The sequence below is a fragment of the Colletotrichum tamarilloi genome, assembly GCF_030869305.1.
Source record: "Colletotrichum tamarilloi strain Tom-12 chromosome Unknown Scaffold_55.1, whole genome shotgun sequence".
Taxonomy (NCBI): domain Eukaryota; kingdom Fungi; phylum Ascomycota; class Sordariomycetes; order Glomerellales; family Glomerellaceae; genus Colletotrichum; species Colletotrichum tamarilloi.
The window spans coordinates 37,683-60,638 of NW_026849454.1; the positions used below are offsets into that span (position 1 = coordinate 37,683).

The 22,956-nt window shown below is 54.0% G+C and overlaps 10 protein-coding genes across 10 annotated transcripts; 7 read left to right on the plus strand and 3 right to left on the minus strand.

Moving 5' to 3' along the window:
- Positions 1-700: 700 nt before the first annotated feature.
- On the plus strand, positions 701-1,868 carry CTAM01_12092 (CRAL/TRIO domain-containing protein; the record flags this gene model as incomplete). The annotated part of the gene is made up of 2 exons (XM_060528099.1): positions 701-1,409; positions 1,483-1,868. The coding sequence occupies 2 exons, from the start codon at positions 701-703 to the stop codon at positions 1,866-1,868; spliced, it is 1,095 nt and encodes a 364-aa protein (XP_060377232.1).
- Positions 1,869-2,419: 551 nt separating this feature from the next.
- Positions 2,420-3,155, plus strand: CTAM01_12093 (transporter particle component; the record flags this gene model as incomplete). The annotated part of the gene is made up of 2 exons (XM_060528100.1): positions 2,420-2,625; positions 2,705-3,155. 2 exons carry the CDS (start codon positions 2,420-2,422, stop codon positions 3,153-3,155), a joined length of 657 nt encoding a protein of 218 aa, XP_060377233.1.
- Positions 3,156-3,599: 444 nt separating this feature from the next.
- On the minus strand, positions 3,600-4,023 carry CTAM01_12094 (Apc13 domain-containing protein; the record flags this gene model as incomplete). The annotated part of the gene is made up of 2 exons (XM_060528101.1): positions 3,600-3,944; positions 4,015-4,023. The coding sequence occupies 2 exons, from the start codon at positions 4,021-4,023 to the stop codon at positions 3,600-3,602; spliced, it is 354 nt and encodes a 117-aa protein (XP_060377234.1).
- Positions 4,024-4,586: 563 nt separating this feature from the next.
- CTAM01_12095 (uncharacterized protein) lies at positions 4,587-6,091 on the minus strand (the record flags this gene model as incomplete). Its single annotated transcript, XM_060528102.1, has 2 exons — positions 4,587-4,943; positions 5,870-6,091. 2 exons carry the CDS (start codon positions 6,089-6,091, stop codon positions 4,587-4,589), a joined length of 579 nt encoding a protein of 192 aa, XP_060377235.1.
- A 3,389-nt stretch (positions 6,092-9,480) lies between these two features.
- On the plus strand, positions 9,481-11,742 carry CTAM01_12096 (uncharacterized protein; the record flags this gene model as incomplete). The annotated part of the gene is made up of 2 exons (XM_060528103.1): positions 9,481-11,202; positions 11,278-11,742. 2 exons carry the CDS (start codon positions 9,481-9,483, stop codon positions 11,740-11,742), a joined length of 2,187 nt encoding a protein of 728 aa, XP_060377236.1.
- Positions 11,743-13,588: 1,846 nt separating this feature from the next.
- Positions 13,589-14,104, minus strand: CTAM01_12097 (uncharacterized protein; the record flags this gene model as incomplete). Its single annotated transcript, XM_060528104.1, has 1 exon — positions 13,589-14,104. One exon carries the CDS (start codon positions 14,102-14,104, stop codon positions 13,589-13,591), a length of 516 nt encoding a protein of 171 aa, XP_060377237.1.
- Positions 14,105-15,687: 1,583 nt separating this feature from the next.
- CTAM01_12098 (uncharacterized protein) lies at positions 15,688-16,341 on the plus strand (the record flags this gene model as incomplete). Its single annotated transcript, XM_060528105.1, has 1 exon — positions 15,688-16,341. One exon carries the CDS (start codon positions 15,688-15,690, stop codon positions 16,339-16,341), a length of 654 nt encoding a protein of 217 aa, XP_060377238.1.
- Positions 16,342-18,586: 2,245 nt separating this feature from the next.
- On the plus strand, positions 18,587-19,072 carry CTAM01_12099 (uncharacterized protein; the record flags this gene model as incomplete). Its single annotated transcript, XM_060528106.1, has 1 exon — positions 18,587-19,072. A coding segment is annotated over one exon (486 nt), but the record flags the coding sequence as incomplete, so codon positions are not given.
- A 931-nt stretch (positions 19,073-20,003) lies between these two features.
- CTAM01_12100 (uncharacterized protein) lies at positions 20,004-20,696 on the plus strand (the record flags this gene model as incomplete). Its single annotated transcript, XM_060528107.1, has 1 exon — positions 20,004-20,696. The coding sequence occupies one exon, from the start codon at positions 20,004-20,006 to the stop codon at positions 20,694-20,696; it is 693 nt and encodes a 230-aa protein (XP_060377240.1).
- A 359-nt stretch (positions 20,697-21,055) lies between these two features.
- CTAM01_12101 (uncharacterized protein) lies at positions 21,056-21,477 on the plus strand (the record flags this gene model as incomplete). Its single annotated transcript, XM_060528108.1, has 2 exons — positions 21,056-21,259; positions 21,301-21,477. 2 exons carry the CDS (start codon positions 21,056-21,058, stop codon positions 21,475-21,477), a joined length of 381 nt encoding a protein of 126 aa, XP_060377241.1.
- Positions 21,478-22,956: the final 1,479 nt, after the last annotated feature.

A 22,956-nucleotide genomic window follows, 5' to 3' on the forward strand; every position in this document is an offset into this window, starting at 1 on the left:
CCCGCCAACCGCAGGTCTTGATAGTATGTGAATCTTGGAATAGTTCGTGATACCCTGGGCCGCATAGAGAACTACAGACCCAGACACATCCCCAATATCCCTCAGATAAACAGAATAAACTCAACTTATGCGCGCAACCCGGCTGATCAATGGCGGGCCTACGGAGTACCTACCTTACAAAGTCCCGAAGAAAGCGCGCCTTTTGGGTCCCCTTTTGGGTCTCTTGGGGCGGACACTAACGGCCGGAACTGAGCTTCCCGGCATGGGCTCATCTCCTTTCCTCTCCAGACTCCAATCTCACCGTCAATCAATACCGCGTAAGCTCATCGTGGTCGTGACTGCAATTCTAGCGGTGTGGCTTTCTGCGCGAGGGAAACAAACTCATCGCGATTTTCCCCAACCTCCCTTCCAAGGTCCGAGACACAAGCACACAAGTTCGAAAAGCAGACATTGGTTATCTTTTCCATCTCTGCTAAGGTAGACCACAGACGCGGACGAACGAACGCACACACCCCTCCACCCCCGCGCACATCTCATCCCACCTCACCATACCCCTTACGGCCACGATCTCATCCGTATTGCAAGGGCAAAAGTCAAAAAAATCCAACCTACCTTCAACCGGATCTGTTCTCCTCCGAAGGAAAGGGGAAAAACGTTCCACGGTCCACCAGTCACCACCCACCAGCCAGCCACGCCCGCCATGGCCTCCGTCGCCGATCAAACACCGGCCTCCACCGCCGCCGCCGCCAGTCTGCAAGAAAAGGCCACCGCATCCGGCCCGCTCAAGACGCCCATCGCCCTCCCGCTCCCGGCATCCTCCACCCCGGCCGTCCCGGCCCTCACCGCAGACCAACAGGCCAAATACGACGGCCTCCTCGCCCAAGCCCGCGCCTGGACGGAAGTCAAGTGCACCACCGCCGCCCACGTCGCCAAGTCGGGGCCCTTAACGGACTCGGAGCGCCAGTGGCTGACGCGCGAGTGCCTCCTCCGCTACCTCCGCGCCACCAAATGGTCTCCCAAGGACGCCGAGAAGCGTCTCCTCGAGACACTGGCCTGGCGCCGCGAGTACGGCGTCGAGGCCCTCACCGCCGACCACATCTCGCCCGAGAACGAGACGGGCAAGCAAATCATTCTCGGCTTCGATAAGGAGCGCCGCCCCTGCCACTACCTGAACCCGGGACGCCAAAACACCGACCCGAGCCCGCGCCAGGTCCAGCACCTCGTCTTCATGCTCGAGCGTGTCATCGACATCATGCCCGCCGGCCAGGAGAAGATTGCCCTTCTCATCAACTTCAAGACGTCAAAGAGCCGCGGCAACACGGCGCCCGGCCTCGGACTGGCTCGTGAGGTACTGCACATTCTCCAGACGCATTACCCCGAGCGTCTGGGCAAGGCCCTCATCATCAATGGTATGTATACGCTGTCTCATTTAACTTCATCTCAGCTAGTTCAAGCCACGGCCATGCTAACACTTCATGACAGTCCCCTGGATGGTCAACGGCTTCTTCAAGCTCATCACCCCCTTCATCGACCCCATGACCCGGGACAAGCTCAAGTTCAACGAGGACATGCGCCAGTACGTGCCCGAGGAGCAGCTGTGGACCGAATTCAGCGACGGCAAGCTCGAGTTCGAGTACGACCACTCCGTCTACTGGCCCGCTCTCAACGGCATGTGCAAGGAGAAGCACGAAGCCCGGACGGCCCGCTGGGTCGCCGGCGGAAAGCAAATCGGCGAGTCGGAGGACTACCTCGGCGGTGCTGTCGAGAAGGGCGTCGGCGCGGAAGCTGCTGCTCCGGCTGCTGCTGCTGAAGCAGCTCCGGTTCCGGCTGCGGCCGAGACACCTGCTGAGGTCAAGCCCACTGCATAGGATTCTTGACATGGTAAATGTTGAGCGGGAAGCTTAGAGGTTGATTTGAATCATTACACCTTCATAGACGGAGCAAAAGGCGCTCAAACTAATAGCAGGATAGAGGGGCAAAAGGTAGACTTTTGGGTGCTTCACAGAGGCAGTGAGACTGACGGTACGATTGCAATTGTGCCTCCTTATGTAGATCTTCTCACATATTTATTTTTCCCTTCCATTTTCTTCTTTGTTTCGTTCGGGATATGACAGTTGAAGCTCTCGCGAGGTGGTTGTCCCTGCGCGAGCTCTTATCGTTATCGCCGATAAGGCTGCACACCAATCGCGCAACCCAAACTCCAAACCCACAGCTCCCGCCAACCCTGTAGCCTTCCCATCCCCAAACGTCACCCTTTCTCGGCGCAAGCGCAAACACCAAGCTGCTGCCACACACCGACTCTCAAGCCGTGAAACAGCTCCGACCATTCTTATAACAACCATATAAACCACCTCCTATTGCAGCGCAAACACCGAATAGCACAATAGGGCTCTAGGCACACATCACCACACACGCGACAATGGCGAACCTGCCGACAACGAAGAGCATCCCGGGCAAGGAGACGCCCGGCCTGCGATACCCCTCCAACGGCAAGACAATCTACCACCGGCCCCTGAACCGCACAAAGACGGCCGAGCTGAGCCAGTCCAGCTTCGCCTACCTTTTCAGCGAGATGGTCTCGTACGCCCAGCGCAACGTAAAGGACATTTCCGAGCTCGAACAACGGTAAGCTCCCTCGTTTCTTTCCTGCCCTTCTCTCTCTCTCTTACCTTGCCCTGGCATCCACTAACTTTGACGCTTCCAGACTCAACGTCCAAGGCCACTCAATAGGTCTCAAACTCCTCGACCTCCTCCTCTTCCGCGAACCCCCGCGCACCCAGACCCGGCCCCTCACAATCATCACCCTCCTTCACTTCATCAAACAGTCCTGCTGGCAGCACCTCTTTGGCCGACAAGCCGACCGCCTCGAGAAATCAGCCGACCCGGCCAAGCCAGACGAGTACATGATCATCGACAACGAGCCCCTCGTCAACGCCTACATCTCCGTGCCGCGCGAAATGTCCCAGCTCAACTGCGCCGCCTACGTCGCGGGCATCGTCGAGGGGATTTGCGATGGAGCGGGTTTCCCCGCGAGGGTGAGCGCGCATAATATCGCAGCAAAGGACGAGCACGAGATGTGGCCTGGCAAGACGGTGTTTTTGGTAAAGTTTAGGCCTGAGGTGTTGGAGAGGGAGGGCTATCTTGGGAAGAGCTGAGCCGAGCTCCTTGGGATGAGGGGAGTCGTCGAGGAGGTGATGGAGTATCTTGATTCACGGCGTGTACAGGAAGAGCATGGGCGGCGTTTGGGCGATGGAATTACTTTTCTGGTGCCTTGTGAATACTTGCTCGTGGGCCTTTGAAATTCGAGGTGGGATTGTAGGAAGGCTCAATGACAAGACAGTCATGAAGCCCAAAAAGACATTGATGGTATCATTCCACTGTCGATAAGGTCATAGATTTTTCGATCCATAAACTCCATTGCAATTAGCAGTTGTTGTCTCTTGCCATGGGTTGAAGCTGCCTGGCACCCCAAGAAAAACCCACGATTCACGATGCTGGCCTAGACACGCCCTGCGTCCCCAAAATCAATACCCGGGTATCCCATAACGCCTCCTGTCACCTCGTCCCAGAAAATGTCTCTCTTTGCAATCTCCATCCCTCTACCGCGGCAACCTCTTCCCACCACCACTCCCACCCGCAGCACTCCCCCCAACCCCGGCCTGCCCCCTCTCCCACCCACCCGCAGGCGGCGGCCCCCGATTCATCAACCCAGACAGCCCCAAATCCTTCCACGCCGCCTCCCGCGACCGCTGCGTCGCCTTGGTAATCCCAAACGCCGCGTGCTGGTCCGGCACCACGTCGTCCTCGTCCTCCGGGTTGATCGGCTGGTGCTGCGGCGGCACGTAGACCTCGTCATCCGGCAGCTTCTCTTTGCAGAAATCCTCAAAGAGGTCGGCGTCGCGCGCGCGGTGCATGTGCACGTACGTATGGCTAGCGTCCTTGTTCTGTCCGGAAACGCAGGTAGTCAGCACTTTGCGGTGGGTGATGCGTGTGTAAGGGGGGAGAGAGACGTACCAGACCCATGACTGCGTGTTTGATTGGTATTCTCAGCTTGTATTTTCGCGGCGCCAAGGACCAAGGTTGAGTATAGTGGTGGCTTTAGGTTTCGTAAGGTAGATTGCAGGTCGTTTTCGTGGTGTTGGGTGTTGGATCAATGTTGATGTTGATGTTGATGATGGATCTCAAGCTCCCCACCATTCGGCAGATCCCGAGCAGGGGTCACCATGCACTGCGGCAGCTGTCTGCGAAAGGATCCAGCTGGCCCTGCGTCACTGTACATCCATCAACGACTTCGCCAATACTTGACTACCAAAAACCCAAAATGACCCTCTCTATGACCATTCATATTGGTTCCAAATGGCATTGGTTTTCATTTGTGATGATCTCACTTGCAAGGGACAGATGGCGAGGCAAGAAGCCCTCTCAAAATAACACCATGATCGTCTTCTTGATGCGATGCTCTAATTTTTATAGTTAATTCATGCTACAGGTGTCTAGGTAGCTTTGGCGACTGAGTGCCAGGCACTTCGACCATGCATCGGAAGAACTACCATCTCGAGCCCATCAAATCATCAAAAGCCTTGTCTTCAACAGACTCGTCTCCGTCTCCGAACAAATTCTCCCTCAGTAGGCTCCTCTTCGACAGGCTCGCTATTCTCGGGGATTTCCTCGTCTTCAGGGCCCTCATCATCTCCGTCACCTTCGTTGTCCTCAACCTCGTCTTCGTCATCGTCACCATCTTCTTCATCATCCTCATCATCCTCATCATCCTCATCAGAGTCCTCGTTATCGTCAGAGTCCTCGTTATCGTCAGAGTCGTCGTCATCGTCAGAGTCCTCATCATCGTCAGATTCTTCGTCATCATCAGAGTCTTCTTCGTCCTCGGGATCTTCATCCTGCGGCTCCTCCTCCTCGGGGACCTCATCACTTGGATCCTCTTCAAACTGTCTCAAGCGAAGGTCGCGACGATCCTAGTTGCCACGCGTGACCGAGACGTAGACTGTGTGGTTCTCGTTCCACCAGTAGCCACTTTTCCCATTGACAACGCACGTTGTTTGAATCGGGTTCATCATCCGTGCAGTTGTCAACGAATAGTCCACATTGTCAACTCCACCAGCTGAGCATACGGTGGCCTTGCATGTACCATGAGTCTGGGTGAAGCAAGTTTTGTCGGTCGATACGGTGACTCCATCCTTTTGCCCGGATTGTATCTTTGCGAAAAGGGCTGGGCAGTCAAGGGGGTTTGGGGCAGTGATCTAGTTCTCTGTCAGCTCTGTGACATCGGTACGATGTGTGTTCTTGTCGCTTTATCGCTGATTATGCAGCAGTAGATACAGGTACATGCGTGGAGATGTGACAGGAAGCATGATCCAGAAGAGATGGAACGAGCAGACAGGAGGGAAAAGAAGCTTACATGATTGCATCCCCAATCATTTCCAACGCCGGGAATCATCTTGGAGATGGCAGAGCCCACGTTGGTGGTTGTTTCACGTTTCAGTGTCTCGAAGCTTGGGACATTGTGAGACCTGGGTTGAATCTCTTCGTGATGCCGAGGTTTGACTTCCTCGTGGTGACGAGGCTTGACGTCAATGGGGCTGGAAATGCCAAGGGCAGCTAGTGTCAGAGTGACAATAGAGAGAGAAAACATCTCGGTCGCCTGGCTTTTGATGTTGCCGAGTGGCGTATTTCTGAGTGGAAGAAGTGACTTGAAAGGAATGCTGGCAGAATGTGTGTTGGTCCAAAAAAGTAGAGGGATGCTGTGGTGTCGTTGGCAGACGAAGGATAAAGAAGAGATGGAAGAGAGGGTGGGAGTCGGTTTGGGGAGGTTTATATGGGAGAAGACAGACACTCTGGTCCTTGGACTGCTAACAGCTTGGAGCTTCCACGAAAGGAGGAAGTTACCTTCTTCGATGGGAAGCTTGCCGACAGCAACTGCCATATCTACCCTGGAAGATGATGAAGTCTCCGATCTCTCCTTCCCGTCGCCAGCGCCAAGGTCATCTGCGGAAGTTGCATCGTACTCCTCAACCTCCATATCCCTGTCCTTGGAACCTTCCCAATCTTGGTGGAAGTCGTCCCTCACGTCACACATACCCAATCAAGTCAGGCGACCGTTTGCTCTGCACGACATTAGCGGCAGGATCATCCTTTCCAAAAACAGGAGGATGGCAGGAACAGCTCAAGATTTCGAGCAGCGACGTTTTTGATGTTGATCCACGACAGAGGGCTTGAGGGGAGAAGCACCTTTCATGACGCACAAGCGGCAGGTACACGAGGTTTCGGTTTCCTCTCGCCGGACCGATTCTGCGTCGTTGCGAGGCTACACCGATCTATTCCGTCCTCTATGATTGTACCACTCGTTGGAAAGATCGAGTCTTTGTTGCTCCTCCCTGCGTAAGTTGATGGGGAACGACCGCGCGATCATGGCCACCCAAGAGTGACCGGGATGTCGTCACCGCCTTCCTCGAATCACAGCTGAGGAAGCTTGAAAGAAACCACGTTGATGTCTCGTGTTACTGTACCATGTGCACCGTTGCAACTTGATGTCTCGGTTGCCATCAAGTTCGGAGCCCGGTGTTGCGCATTTCCAGGTTCAAGGTCCGCGAGCTCCCACACCGACACTTCGGTCAGGGATTGGACACGTGGGGATGGTCTTCCAGAGCACCATTTTGCAAGCACATATTGTCGGTAAAACCTGAGCTCCTGATTTGGGCCGACTTTGATCCAAGCTAACGCAGGGCTATCTGTCCTCAACTCGACGAGAGCACCCGGAGATACAGGGGCATATAGCGGCATCAAAGAACCAGCATAGGATCACAGAGACTCATATGCCTCTCATACCTCTACATCTTGACCAATTGACCAGTCATTAGTAATATCATAGCTGCTAGTGACTAGAAAAGAAGTTCCTCGTGTGATCCATTTACTAAAGAGACTGGGTGTAGATTGAGAGATGGGTAACCCAGTGGTTTCGGCAATGATATGATCGGCCCAGACATGCGCTCTTCGAGATGTAAAGAGCACTTTACGTAGAAACACCTACAGCTGGCCAGAGTAATTTGCAGCTTGATCGTGACGAGTCGTCATTGCTATGAGACCTACATAAGCCCGCCACCTCAACGATTCCTCGCTTCCACCTGGGGCGATTTAAGAGGATCACGAGAACTTGTCCATGTTTACCAGAATTATAGCAGCAACAAATTGATTAAGTTGGCCAATCTAGCTTACCAGACTCTTTCCAGGCATACATGAAAGTCTGCCCAGCCCAAAAACATTTCATCCAAGTTGCTTCGTGCTCATTACCTGAGTCAACACTTTCCCGATATCCGCTTGTCTGCACACGGGGTTCAAGCAAGTTTATAGTTGATTTGACAATAGTGAAGACGTCCAGCTAGGGAGGGATATACACTGGCAGAACCTCAAGCAAGGTGCTATGGAAGTTATCAGAGTATCAATATGATTATTCGCGCGGAGAACTTAGATAAAACCGACAATCAGAATCAGATTAGTGGAAGTCTCTCATAGCCATGCTTCCCAATGCACTCAGAAAGTTTGTAAGATAGAAGGCCAAGGAAACACTCAAGCCGTCTGCTTTTTCATCCTTTGGAGCTTCACATTGTGCCTCTCACGTCTGTGCCAAAGAGCCTGCGATGCAAACAATATACCGATGATCATCGTGACACTGAAAACAGTCAAAGACAAAATCTTCCATAAATCTATGCATGTTTCCGGATATGATCGGAGCGGGTTGAAGTCATTTTCTCCAGGCTGGAGTGGGTCGGTGACCGGCGCGGTGGGAATGACGGGAGCGATCGAAGTGGTGGAAGTGGTGGGATCGGGGGTGGACATCTTTGAACAGTCGTCCTCAGGTAGATAATGGATATGTCAAAGCTGAAGCGAGTCAGGTTCTAAATCAACGATGCTACATGATGAGAGGCGCGGACGATACTAACTTGTTGTAGGTAATGGCAAGTCTGAGGTACAATATCACCTTGCGGCAATGTCTTCCCAGCGCCAGCACGGCCGTTCGTGAGAGTTCCGGGCTCGTTTGTGTGATATGGTTGTATATTCATTCAAGACGTATCTTTCTGAAATGCAACTAGTCAGATCCATCATCGACGGTACTACTCGGGGAGAGGTGTGCATAATACCAAATATGAAGTCCGAAGTGCAATAGCACCTGGCATCGAATTCCCAACGCCGGCGCGATGTGTCTTGAACTTCCCGAGTTCGTGCTTAGGTGGTTTCTGATAGTATATTCGTCCGAATGGCAGTTGATGTATCTCTTCGTCCGAGTATTCCATCCGGTCGAGGTCATCTCTCACATATATATCATCCCATCACAACAAAGCATCTGCTGTCCACAGAACAGCGTCGCCCCCAGGCCAAGGGAAACACCACCACCCACAAAGGAAGCAAAATCACCTGTGCAGTCATCCTTTGACATCTCATTTACCCCCGGCGATTCTCCACTCACCCAGACTGTTCCTGCTCTTTACGCTTCTTCAGCGGACTCTTCCACTCTTTTCTCTTTGGCAAGCACGACGCGAGAAGATGTCCCTCGGTCAGTGAGGTGTTGACCTGTTCACCATCACAAGGCACTCAATCTCCCCTGTTGACCAAAAATAAATCCCACCCATCCTTTGATCACACGCCTTTCAGTCAACAGACTGTCTGCCCCATCTTGATCCTCTACCTTAGCCTCGACCAAGTAGGGCTGCTCTCCTGCACCTCCCCTCTTCACAGTCACTCACCTCCCACACAAAGCCATTGTTTACCTTGACCTCCCACATACATCCACACTTTTCCTTCAGCAGAGGTGAAATTTTCCTTACTCACCCCATCTCCCGACTTTTCCGTACAAACCAGACACCAAGACGACGCGAAATAAAATCCGGCAAGGTCGGGGGAGAAGAACATTGCTCAAGAAGGAGGCCGCATTCCTTCCCCCCTTTTCCCTCAGCACACCTCACCCAAACCAATATTTCGCATCGATTCATCATCCGACGACTACCACAACAATTAAAAAATCACTTCCATTGTGAGCGGTAAAAAGAGATCCCATTCATATTTTTTACCGCCCTCGCTCTTCTCCCAAACAAAAACATCACAAATATCACGTGCGATCGTGCCCAGTAGGTGATTCCTCCTTCTCACCACTCACGTCCCCCCTCCATCTCGAAAATAGTAACGACTCACCAGCGTCTAGACGGAGCTCATTTTGCGATATCGTTTTGGCATTTCTGCTAGGTTGCTTCTTGTTGTTTGTCCAGCATTTTGCAGCCTACAGCTATACGCACGATACCAGTACAGTTATTCGACTTGACTCGACACAACACAACGATACTCATTGCTCACGATACCTGCTGCTGGCCGTACATCACTATACCCAAGCGAACAGGACGGCGTCATAGGCATCTACAAGAATCCTAGTGCCCCTTTCAAACATACCTTAAGTCCCTATTGCGGGCATCCTCCAAAATGGCGCCCTCACCACTGCACTCCCTCCCCTCACCAACCACATCCTTCAAGCCCATCCTAGCAGCGTTCACACAGCCGCCAACAGCAACCCCAACAACCTTCATCACGACAGTCGCAAAACTCGTCCCCCGAACCGTGACGACCGTCTCCGTCTACATCACCCAGGTCCCCTCGGCCACCGCAGCACCAGACGCACCAAAGCTCAAGGACCCAGTCTACGGAAACCTCACCTGGACCTTCATCGTCGTCCCCTGCGTTCCCGTTATCGTCCTCATCTTCTTCATCTTCACCTGCTACCAGGAGCGCCGCCGCGCCATCAGAAACATGAAGAGGAACCCCGATATCGAGATGCAAACCTTTCACAGGTTCTGGTTCCCCTGGCGCGAGCTCGATAAGAACGAGGTCCCCAACGAGGTAAGTACAAGCAGAACCAACCCGTCTTCTTCTCACATCACCCTTCCCCCCGGTGCCCGAGATGGTGGTGATGTTGGTCCTGGCGATGCTGCTGCTGCTGCTTCTGCTGCTGCTTCAACTTCAGCTCCAGAAACCAGCGGCAGCACGTCCCCAGGCATCCTCATCCTCGGAGAACACCCCCGTCGCAAGAAGCGTCGATGGGCAGCGTGGCACCCAAGTGACGGAACCCAGATTCCCCCCATAACCCTCTACGAGAACCCCCCTTCCTGGGGCCGACGACACCTCTGGTCCGAGGTCATGGCGTATCCATCCCTCCTGAACCCAGGCCTCATCCGTCGTCGCAGCAAAACCCCCACCAACACCAAGCCCGACCCCGCCGACGATACCTCCTCCTCTTCCTCCTACTCCTCCCCTCCGAGCCCGAACGCCTCTCCCCCGAGACCTACCCCCCCTCGAACCGCCCCCCCGAGAACCTCACCCCCTCGAACTCCCGGCGGTCTACCTGTAATCACCGAAACGGAATCCGACGATGGCGACATCGCCACTGCTCTGAGACGCCCCCGATTCGCAGAGCCCACGACTCGAATCATCGAACCCGAACGCGAACACGGTCCAGGACGAGATACTAACCCACACCCTTCCCAGATCTACGGAAGAACAGGCCGCCGTCGCCACTGGGGCCAAGAAGACGACCATCCCCGTGAGGGCCAGAGCTCCAGCTCTAGCGAGAACCAGACAGACACGTCAGACGAAGGAGACACCAACAACGGCTCTGACAACGATGAAAACCACTCGGACGCAGACTCCATAACCACACAGAAGCCCCTCCGTCCCCCAACCGACATCCCCTCCTTGGGCCGCTTCAAGGACATCTCTTCCTCTACTGGCACCAGTACTCCAAAGAGCACCACCGCCGCAAGCAGCGGCGGCACAGGCACTTGGGCAGCAGGCCACATCCCCTCCTACTACGGCGCCTCTCCGACCCCAGCGCACAATTACGCCCATCAGCAGCAGTCATCTTCAAGCGCATCCACCTCAGCAACTCCAACAGCAGCAGCAGCAGCAGCCGCTGGCGCCGCAGCCCTATCCCGCCGAGCCCATACCGCAGCATCTCGAGCCTCCGCCACAAACTCAGACGGCGTCTCCCCGCTCTCCAGCGCGCGATCCTCTACCGTCACCGTCACCGGCGACGCCCGCCGCAGAACAACAAACACCGTCTCCAGCATCGGATCCGAGCCGGGCTCCCCGACGGAGGGAGAATCCCGCTCCCCAACCCGCTTCGGCACCGTCAAGTGGCGTTCAGCTCTCGTCTTCGATTCTGACGAGGAAGAAGGCCAGAGCAGCAGCAACAACAAGACAGGAAATAAGAATGCCAAGCCCTAGAACAGCGAGGCCTCTTCTTCATCTTCCGGTGCTGCTGCTGCTGTAGACCTTAACGCTGTTACCGACGAGCCCACGACCAAGACCAAGTCAAAGGCCAAGGGCAAAGGCAAGGCGAAAGCCCAACCCAGATCGCCCGGAGCCAAGACCGACAACATCACCGCCAAGGCCAAACCCAAATGCACCTGCAAAGGAAAAGGCAAAGGCAAAGCTGTAGCCTCATCCAGTGGCGGTGCATCTCCCATCGTCAGCGTCGTCGCTGAATCATCCACCTCCGCGTCCGCGTCTTCGTCATACTGCCCTCGGCACTCTCACCAAAGCCACAACCCCGCCGTCGTCGAGGCATCCCAGTCCACCTCCGCGGCACCGGACACCCGAGACCCGGCGCACAAGAACAAGAACAAGGCCCATCGCAGATCGATTACAGAGTGGCCCCGCGTCTGCTCCGGCTGCGGCCAGGTGGGATAGAGAAGAAGTATCTCCCCGCGACGCAAATCCCCCCCTGTCCCATCGATTCCGTCTGGCTGTCAAGTGAACGAGAGCGAAACGGTAAAGTCACAAGATCCAACTGATACTTTTCCGGAAGACGTGGGAGGGAGACAGATGGAAAGGGAAAAAGGGACGGCAATAGAGTGGGCGGCCGAGGTGTTTGCAAGAGGAGATGGAGAAGAAACCAACCCACGATGAATGGCGATGCCCATCCACAACGAACACACTTCCCCTCCCGAATCCAAGATCCATCCCACCAACAACACCACCATTCCCATCTCATCTGAAGAAAATCCCACCGCTATCGTTCGTACACAAAAAGCCCCGTACTCGCTTGGCGCCCCGCGGACCCGAATACCATGCCAAAGATGGAAGTCCATCCTTTTCAGTTTGCCATGGAGGGGGATCGACAAGTGGGATGGACGGACGGTTCAGTTCCAAACTCTCTTGAACCTTTTCTTCCGCACTGTTTGCACCTTTCTGCTTCTTCAGCCACAACTCATGACAAGGTGATATCCCCGTCCCTTCCCCCATCCATCACCTGTTTTCCTCTCTCTCCCCCCTTCGCTCTCTCTTGCACACAACTCTTCTAACACGTTTGAGCCATCACTCTAGTTCCCTTTCGTTCGCTTACTACACCATCCCATCCTAGCCGACATCTTGGATTTGAGATGGGTAAAACCCGCGGAACTTTCTTTGACTTTCTCTTCTTTCCTTTTTCTGAAATCTCCATGTGGTGCGAGAGATTGTGCGAGTGTAAGGATACTGTACGTCTAGGTACCAGGATAAACAAGGAGTACCTCTTTGAACTTTGCTGGGTGGATCGGGATCCGGCACGCTTTGCAGCCTGTACTATTCGGTGATGGCCCTTCCAAGCATGAACGTGATTGTCGAGGTGGTCGGCCTGTGTGTCCTTGTCAGCTCGTCTTTCGGTCTGTAGGAAAGAAGGGTCTACCCCAACAAACGTGCGTCGTTTCATGGCAATCACTTTGGCCAAAACACGTAAAAAGAAGGGATGATCCATGTCCACCAGTTGGAAGAAGACTCGAAACGACGGGAGACGCAGAGAGTCAAGATGAGAATACGTGTAACCAGAAAAATGCAGGATACCCGTCAGCCAGAGCGCTTCTCGACTGCGGGATCCCTGATGAAGTCTTTGATTGCTCTCGCCTGATACCCTAATGCGTATAGAGGCCGTCTAATAGAGAAGCCTAACAATAATAATCCCACTCCAATAATCCTTTTATACCACAAACCGCAGCTATGGCGAAACCGCATGCGTCTCTCCTTGACGCAGTAAGCGTGCCTCCAATACCCTTGTACAAAAAGTGCTGGTGCTGTTCTCCCCATTTGAAGAATCGAAAAGTAGGAAAAGCCCTGGTCTCTCCGTAAACGTAGACATCAAAGTGTATTGCTTCGTGTCTCGTAGCGCCGATGCCCTCGGACTTCTCACAGCCCGTTGGGTTATCGTGACCCCTTCTGTAGGATACTGAATCGCAAAGTGCCGCTGCTCGCTCGCTGATGGAATGTCCATGCATTGAACTCCAAAAAACGCCTGATCGTAATTATGGTGGCCCCTTCCCTTTGTTGATGACAAGGCTCGATGTAAAAAGAGACAGTAGAGGAATAGCCGCCCAAGGTGACCATCGGGCGACAGTAATAATGGTTCGTTGTATATAATACAAGCTGAAGGGAAAGCGGCTCGAGTGTGGTGGTAGTAGAGCGTCTATGCGGCTATGTTCGGTGTGATAGTCGGCTGAATGGACAGATTGACGTTTTGTAGTCCAGTGTCGAAGTGTAAATGTCGCTGAAAGACTTGTCTTCTTCACTTGTTCCCGTCAGGGGTGCCCCAGATGGGTGCGCCCAAAGGCTTGCTGACGCCAAAGCCGACACCAACACCGACGCCAATAACGAGGAGGCCAATGGCCACCTTCATGATGATGCGATTCTTCTTGCTCATGCGAGCCATGCAGGCGCAGGAGCCCCTATCACGCTTTGCGGCCTTCGCTTTGGCCTTCCAATCTTGCTTGCCCGGCCATATCGTTGGGCAGTCTTTTGTAGTTGAGATGCTCTTCATGGCATACGGATCGGAGGAGGATGTCGTGGTGATCATAGCCTCGATGTCGGTATCGAAGGGGTTCTCGTTGCGGTACGACCGCGGGGTAGAAAGGTTGCTGTCGCGGGGCATTTCCAGGCTCTTTTCGGGGGTTGAAGCAACAGGAGTAAGTGTGCCCGGGGTCGTGGCGATGGTGTCGGACAGCTTCGAGTACGCCGCCTTCTCGGGGAGAGCAATGCTGGCGACCGTGGTGTGAACGGCCACCTTTTCTTGGGGAACGGCCATTGTTGCGGTAGTGGGTTGGCAAGGCTAGCTTGCTAACGATGTGTGACGAAAGTGTCGTATCGAAAGATGAATGTTCAATTGCTGTGGATGTCTGTCCAGAGGGGAGCAGATGCAATTGCCCAAGACTGCTGCGAGAGGTGGGTTAGTCAACGGCATTGACGAGGTATCAAGAGTGAATCAGGGCAGAGGCTGGAGGAGAAGTGGGTGAAGTAGGATAGGAATTGAGATCAACGGGAACCAGACGGTGGTGAGAAGGATTGGGGTGACGTACATTGGAGGGAAGCTCACCCAATAAGTGACCTAGTATGTAAGGAATGAAGAATGACAGGCGAAGCCGAATGACTTGTAGACGAGCAGCAATGGCCTGATATCAACCCACTCGAATGGTTCCAGCCAACAGGTGAGGAAGCGGAGCAGGTGGGCAGTCGGTGCAAGTCCCAAGCCAAATGCCTTTCCACTGACAGACGGTTTCGAAGCCGAAAACTGCGGAAGGGTCTGGTGATGTCAACCGGGGGGTGGTTGGCAGATCGAAGAGGTAGCGAGACACGGGGCGCGGAAAGGGAGAGTGAGGATCGGCGTTGAAATTGAGAGTGTGGGAGTGCGGTCGATAGAGGCGAGTTGACTTAAGGGAGGAGGAAGGGGAGTGCGGCGTAGATGAAGGGTCCGAGAAGTAGGTATGAGGAGCTAAGCTGGTGGCAGAAGTAGAGAAAGCTCGATCCAACGGGTGGTGGGAGGATCAGGATTTGGATTTGGATCTTGAGGACGACAGATGGTAAACGGTAGACGGCCGAGGACTCTTCAGAGAAGAGACGAGACGAGACGAGGATGGCGAATGGCGAGAGACGAGACGTTGAAACCAGAAACCGAAGACCCGTTTAACAGCGCATTTGGGACGACCTTTGACTTGGCAGATGTTGCAAAGTTGAACCCTCGATCAAAGAGACGACACACGGCAGAAGAAGAGTAGGGCCTGAGAATGAGAGCGAACGTGCACGGGGAGGGAGGTGTCACGATGGTTTTATTGGGGATGGTATGTATGGCATTGCGTGTGTACTCTTGAGTCTTGGTCGTTTGGTTCTTTGGGTGTGGACTGTGGATTCTGGACCTGGATCAGCCAGAGACGTAGTGAGTAGGGGATAGAGAGCAGAGAGGCAGACTGGGGGGAGTGGATGTTACGACGACAGAGGTGTGTGTATACAAATGCTCCGTACAGAAAGAGAGCGGGCAGGTGCAAAGCAAGGTATGTATCCACCTGTAAAGTACGTACTCATTGGTTAGTGGCCCGACGGGTGTGTGCGAGACAGCCCAAGAGACACAGAGCAAGAGCAGAGAGACTGAGAGAGAGCCACAGAGCCACGAGAGCGGCAGGCGCCAGAGAGAGAGACAAGAGTGAGAAAGAGCAAATTGGTGAGTGGCAGACATGGGATGGACGAGCGAGACGAGATTGTGGATGTGCATCGCGCAGGGAACACCAAGATACGTACCAGTACGTATCTTTCGAGGACCCTCTTTGGACCTGGGGGGGGAGGCAAATGGAGCAAATGGAGCAATGGAACAAGCCGGGGTGAGCCATTGGGGTGTCAATGGGAGTGGGAAGAGTCGAATGGAGCCAAGATTGCGCCGGGCAGGGGTATCATGGGGACCCAGGCCCGGCTGCTATTTTCTCTTGCAGCAGCGTATTTTCCCTCGCCTTTTTTCCTTTGCACCACAGTCTGCAGTCTGCGCTATCAATATCTGTACGACTACGAATAACTGTATCCGTACGTTATTATGCCATGCCACTTTCTGCTGGGGGGGCTAAATTGACCGGGCCAGACAGGTCCACCAGCCAAACAAGGGCTGTCACTGTCAGTCTAGCTCTGACGCCAGCACCAGCACCAGCACCAGCACCAAAAAACCTGCACCAACACCAGCATCCGGCATCATCACAGACTGGTTTGTTCTTCTTTCTCTCTTTCTCTTGTGGTTGTTGTTTCTGGTGCAGGGCCCAATGCTGGAGCTTGGGACACTTGGGGTTTAGGAGACAGACACATCACACTGACCTCGACACTGACACTGGACGGCGGCACCGACTGCGGCGACGAACTCGTCGAGAAGGAAATCGGAATCGCGCATTGATGCCGTCGAATGTCGAAGCGATGCGAGGTGAGGCGATGCGATGCGATGGAAAGTATCCGTTCGTGTACTCTTGCCCTATTCCTTTTTTGCCTTTTGTCTGCTTCTATTCTCCATTCTAGGTTTTCGAGCCTTGTCATGGGCCTCCCTTGACTTTGTCCTTACCTAAGGTTCCTCTGTAGCGATGTACCTCACATGTTTCTTACCTAATACACCGACTGCAAAGCCCGTAAATCGGACAAGATACGTACCCTCGACGGCTCAAGTCTCCACGAGGACGAGGACGAGGGGAAAAGAAAGGAATTTTGAACCAGCTGAACCGGGGTCACAAACAAACTCGCAGCCCCCGTGCCTAGCCCTTTGCTCCGTACACAGTAAAGTCTGTAGACTCTTTACTAGTGTACTCCGTAGTAGATTCAGAGACTGGCTTCATTGTTGCAACCTCTATCGTGCTACCTCGGGCCAGTCCAGACCACGAATCAGGTCTGCAACCAGATCAAGTCTTGCCCTCTTTCTGTCATAAGCTGGCATGGCTGGTAGGGCTACTGGGGTTGCCGACCTGCAAGACGACTCACGAGACCAGCCGCACAGCAGAGACACACGCACACATGCGCCGTAGACGGGATGAAAGAAGGGAGCCAGCGGTTGACAGGTCTGACCAGCGCGACCATTGCACATGTGGGACGTCCGTGTGTGTCTCTGTTTCTGGCTGCCGCTCCGTGGCATCGTAGGCGTGGCCGTGGGAGTAAACAGAAACCAACTTGGACGATCTGGGCCAAATGTACTGCGTATGCCCCCCGCCATGCGCCGTAGCTAGGGCCGAAACAGGTTACTCTTAACCGTGTGCTTGCGGGGGAACTACTTCCAAGGTTCTTCGTCTTCTTCTCCATTATTGCGGCGGCCTGTGCCTGTGTTCAATGTTGTATTGTGTCTGTGCCTGTCATCAATAACAACCCTGGTGGCCTGTCAGAGGGGCGAAAAAAAAGTTGTTAGTTGTTGGTGGAAGCAAACAAGCGGGTGAATTAATGTCCTTCTTCTTCTTCGTCCTCGGCAGATATTGAGTTGATTGGCGATGACTGAGCCACCTGGAGTAATCGTCAAAAAGTTAAACCCAAGTGCATCTGGCCTTGGTAGCAGCAGCCAGCTGGGAGAGGACAAAACTGCAACGATCCAGAGGAGAGCAGGAGCAGGAATCCAGCCGCACGACCATGGCGGTCAGCCATTGAGTTATCGATGGCCCGTGACGAGTCAAGTTTGCAATGATCGACTTTTTTTTTTTCCTTGGAAGTTGTTTGCTCGTGGCCCATGGACGCACGCGAAAGATGGTAGGAATAAGGTACCTGCGCATACCTACCTAGAGAATAGCAGAGCAGGCAGAGACGACTTGCACCTGCCAGTGCCATCTGCCCGGCGTGCCACCGTGCCTCTTGCCTCGCACTTGGGGAAGAAGGTTGCAGTAGCGGGATAGCGGTGGGTTGGTTCGCGCTATGGAAAGCGCCCCCGGTCCTGGCTTCCCTTGATTGGCAAAAGTGGGGACTGGGTTCCATCTGCGCTGCCGTTTTTGGGACTGGCTTCTTTCCTTTTCACAAAAAAACACTCCACCAGCGGGAATCTCCATGTCATCTTTACTCGTTTGTTATTGGTTGATCTGGGCTCCGTGCTCCTGGGCCTGCCCTGGTCACCCTGGTGTCGAAGACGATTGAAGCGGGAGGCAGGTCCCACTTGTGCCGTTCACAGTTTAGTGCCCATCTGCACAAAGTACGTATCCCCTCACTCAATTCATCCTCCAATGCTCAGGTCCACCAACTTGGAAGGAAGTCTCTGAGTCTCTCACTGCTCCTGCTGTTGATACTGTAATACTATGTAGGTAGTGTAGTCCTGCTGCTGCCATCCATGCGCATCTCGCAGATGTATGTCTATCAGTCTCTCAATCTTTCGCAGCAATTCTCATCACTCATTGCCATGATTGCACAGTACTTTGCCTTGGTGCCATTTACCTGGTGCCGCCCCTCTTCTTCACATGAATCCTCAAGTGGAGGTCATCATTCTCTGCGCGTGTTTGCGCTGTGTTTCCCCTCATTTCGCACGCATCCATCCTTCAGGCACCCCGGACCAAGCTGAGTAGCAGCCAGTCAGTAACTGTAGGTCAACTTCAGGTTGTCCAAAGAGGCATTGCTGACTGTATGCGCTGACACAGACGTTCAACTTCACTCCTCTAGAAGTCTACGCAAGAAGTCTACAGCGTGATCCCCAGCCACTGCCGGCGCCGTCTTGTCCCGGAGACCTACCATAGACCAACTGCCAAGGGCACCCGTCAAGAGGCTTTCGAGTAACGCCACCGCGGACTGCGTACGCAAGTCTTAGCTGCTGGCCGGATACGCCCTGGCTCCCCTATCAACGACGTTCACTTTGTCGCACCACGAGGAGAAACCTCCAGCCGCCTCCAAGCCACCACTTGTGACGAGGCCGCAAACTTCACCGTCCTCGTCCTCGCCTTGTCATAACCGAATGCCCAGCAACAGACGGCACTCTTTGATCCGTAAAGAGGCTGGGTCAGTCACTAAAAGCCCGCGTATTCATCGTCCACCGTCGCTCCCCTTCGACGCTCAACCCGAGGGAACAAGGGAAACATCCTCAAGGCTCCAGGACCCCTCTTTCACTGCCTTCTCCCGCTTCTGGCATGCCCTGCTAGTCAACTGGGCTCACCTATCCCGTACCATACACTACAGTACACGCACACCCCTTGCCCCGGCCGTATCAAGGAGCACCACCACGCCGTACACTGCAGCAATTCTCCCCTCTGGGCGAGAAAAGAGGACCATCCTGGCTCCCTCTCGCCTCTTCCTTGGATAAAGACGACCTCGACACCTGCAACCACCGGTAACAGGCTATAACAGCCCCCAGTTACACAGCAAGCAAGTCAAGTCAGGATGCACATTCCGTCCCGGCGCATTGGGAGTTCCATCCTGATTCATCTTGCTGCCGCCGGACCTCTTTTGCTCATTCGTTGAGACGTACGCTCGGTTCCCAATTGGGTCTTTTGGGCCATCCGGCCGAGTGGCCGTCCCCCGTCTCTTCATCGGTCCCTCCATGGCGGCATTTTTTATCTCTCAACCTACCGGCCCTTCAACCCAAACACCCGGCCGTCCATCTTCCACGGCCGTGTTATGCCACCGGCCTTCGTCTTTATGCAGATATATGCAACCTCCCAGCGTGGTCCATGAAAGGGTCCATGCCGTGCATAGTAGCAGCTCCAGCATCAATAACTCGACATGCTAGGCTAGGCACCTTGTACTACTCCTGCGGCCTGCCATGCAAGATCCAAGGCCTCTGGAGTTTGCTATCGCTCTCCCCGCAAGACAGGCACAGGTATCGGCCCAGAATGAAATTTCGAGCGACACGGCAGCCAATGCGTTCCCCAGTTTCCATCTTGCGCTGCCGCCGTGTCTTGAGAGAGAGTTCGTCGGGGACGCTCCCCTGTCGCTTGTTACAGGATCAATATCCACCTATTCCACCCATTTTATCTTTTCCCCCCCTTTCATTGAACGCGTCGCCGTTTCCCCTTGTTGCTCGTCACTTGTCACCCATCAGTGACTACCTTGACAGGCTTTGTCGCATTGAAGACGTTCATCATGTTTGGCGAAACGACCCTGGCAATCGGGTCTCTTCATGAGGCAGACAGGCGTGACAGGATCCATCCTTGGCTTTGCCGCCCCCAGTCTATCCTGGCCACTTGTCTCGCTTGCTGAATAGCTACGGAGCGTCTCCTTCTCCCTGCATCAGTATGGATCCAGGTCGTTGTTGTTCTAACTTTTGCGTCAGAACAGACACCATCCATCCATCCATCGCTTCTTTTTTTTGCGCTATGATGATGAGCGAGAGAGTGAGACAATACGGTTATGGCCTGAGCCGTTGGATGCTGACCGACGACCGTTGCAGTGCTGCTGTCAATGTCGCATCTATTCTATCGTCTATTTTGCTGAAATTACTTGGGTTGGATCCGTATCGCTTTTCGTTCTCGCTCTCGCAACCTCCACAGGTTGTTCGATTCCTACACAATCCGCACACACCCGCGTATACATCCTTGCTAAAGACGCTCGGCGCTGGGCGGTGCTGGAACATCCTCTCCTCAGGTCTCACTTATTTTATCACTGCCTTCTGGATCATCAACGTCAACATCAGTCATCAACTTCAGCCTTCGTTGTCGTTATCGTCATGGCGGATCGATCCGCGTTTTCGCTTGACGAGCAATACGAAATATCCGCATCATAGTCCCATAGCCTCATCCACAGTCATATCTCGTTTTTCCTACGAGTACTCCTCCTTCTCTGTACTTTGTACGACTTGCGAGGCAGCAAGATGCCAAGAAGCAGCTAGGAGCCTTTCCGTGCCAAGGCACAATCAAGTCGTAAAGCTTGTCTACGGATACGGAACACAGTCTTGCGGCTTGCCAACGGTTGGCCCCATCTCCGACTGACTTGACCCATTGATGAGGTGGTTCTTCCCGTACCGCGTCCACTTTGCGCGTGGTGTCGTGTCGGCTGTCTGTCGGTCTATCAGTTGCGACTATCGATGCAACCTCGTCCCTGAGAAGCAATGAACGATTGGTCGCGACATGTCATCTTGATTGTCGCCTGGGGGCGGCGCCATCTGCCCTGTTGGCCACTGACCATAAGCAGTTGGCGGGCCTTGGTCTAGGCGTCCAGGAGCTGGGAGAAGGGGAGTTTGCACTTTGCAGCAGGGCACGCTTTCGACGACATGGTCGACACTAAACACCCCCTCCCCAGAGACATATCTCGTCGTCGCCGACAGTCCAGAACCACAGGCTCGCCGCTAATGCAAGGCACATCCAACCAGAGTCCAGTGAGCTCACACCTTTTGATCTTTCCAGAACGACGACTCCCAGGTTCCAACACAGAGGAACCCCAACCGAGAACATGGTCCGGCCTGTTGTCACCTGCGGCCTTGTGGCATTCTTGCAGCTCTGCGGATTTGCTCTCTTGTCGCCTCACCCGCCTGGCCACCCCTCCCTTTCCTTTGGTGTGCCAAGTCGTGATGCCGAACGGAAGACCAAGAGATAGGCTTGCGTCTCTTGGGTTCTTTTCCGCTTCTTGGCTTTCGTGGCCAACACACCACAATCCTATTTTGCCCGAACCGCTACACACCTCCCTCACTCGCTTGTCCCAAATGGATCGCATGCACAGCAGGCGAGTCGACTTGGTCGAGTAGCAGAGGAAAGTGGGCGAACATTGACTTGACAGACACGCTACAGTTCTATCGTGAATCCCTCTGCTGTGCCTCAAAACGACGGCTGTCAAATATCCCGCACTCGCCCCCAGATCGCTTTTTGCCGAGAACAGAATACTGCGACTGGGACTACATTCCACCTGTGACAATCGTCACACGAGTGGCTCCTCCCTGCGTCCTCTCTATTTCATTGTTGATCGTTGGCTTCACGAGGTCCAACCGGGCAGAGGGGCAAAGTGAGCAGGCCTCAACACAAACGGGGACCTTGTGCCGCTAAGCGTGCGTCGGCGACTCATGCACACAATGTCGGGGTGCCATCGTGTCATCCCCATCGCAGTGACCGCCCTGGCTATTCCATCTGATCCAAGGAAGATGACACAAATATTGGAGGAACACATGCAGCTCTGCACGAAATTCCAGAAAGCAGCAACTTGCGCAGACTGGTGTGCGGTCTGACATCATGAGGGGGGAATGCTTCGTCTCCTAGGCAAGTGAGACCAAGAATGAACCGATGCAAGCTGCTCGTGCTAGACGATAGATCAATGTGCGAGCGTGACAAGCCCCCGGGTCGCAGGATGAGCTTGAATGGTCCCATAGGTGTTCACTACTTAGTACTGGAGAGGCGGGCAAGGACACTAGAGAAGAAGCCCAACGGGGAAATCCAAATACCACTGCCCACGGAATCTAACGCCGGCCACGATACCATTGGATGCCGATGTTCGTCTCTGGTCCTAGCTCCGGAGGCGGGTGAGCTAACGGCGCAGCAAGCATTTTGTAGTACTGTACTATGTAGGCGCGGCCGGTGGACGAATGGGAGTTTACCCCTCACTGTCCCATCTTTGCGAATGGCACTTGCTATGGTTCAGTTCAGTTTTGGGAAGATCCGGTGAGAGTCGTGAGGAATCAAGATCGAGACCTAGGCGGTCAGGGTTGTGAGGTGTTCGGAAATCCAGCCCTTTTGACAAGCATCATGAGGGTTTTCGCCTTAGCCCAGGTCGGAAATTCCGACAGCCAGCCAGTTTGCGATCACAGAAGAGGCGATCACAGATGAAGAACATGGAGTGGCAGATGTGTTTGTGACGGATCTGCTGTAGGTCTCTTGACCATTTCTTGTCTCACTCACGTACATTTCTGTTTGGGGTTTAGGAGGGGTTCCTTTTCTCTCTACGACCAACGATAAGAGAGGAATTCAATTCCTTTTCCGAGCCTTTTGCTTGCAGCTTGACTGGCTGGCTCAGGCTGTCCTTGCTGCTGCTGCTGCTGCTGCTGCAGTAGCCAGAGTCAGAATGGGCATGGCAGATGGGCACGACCCCACCCCCACGTGCCGTGTGAAAGTCGTCTCCTCTTTCGTTTGAAGATCTGAGTTGAATGTTGATGAAGCCTGAAGAGCACTAGGCTAAGATGTCTGGTTTGCAAATTGCCGTTGATGGAAAACTTGGAGGGATAAACGCTGGACCGGCTGATACTCGCCGACACCACTTTACTTGCGC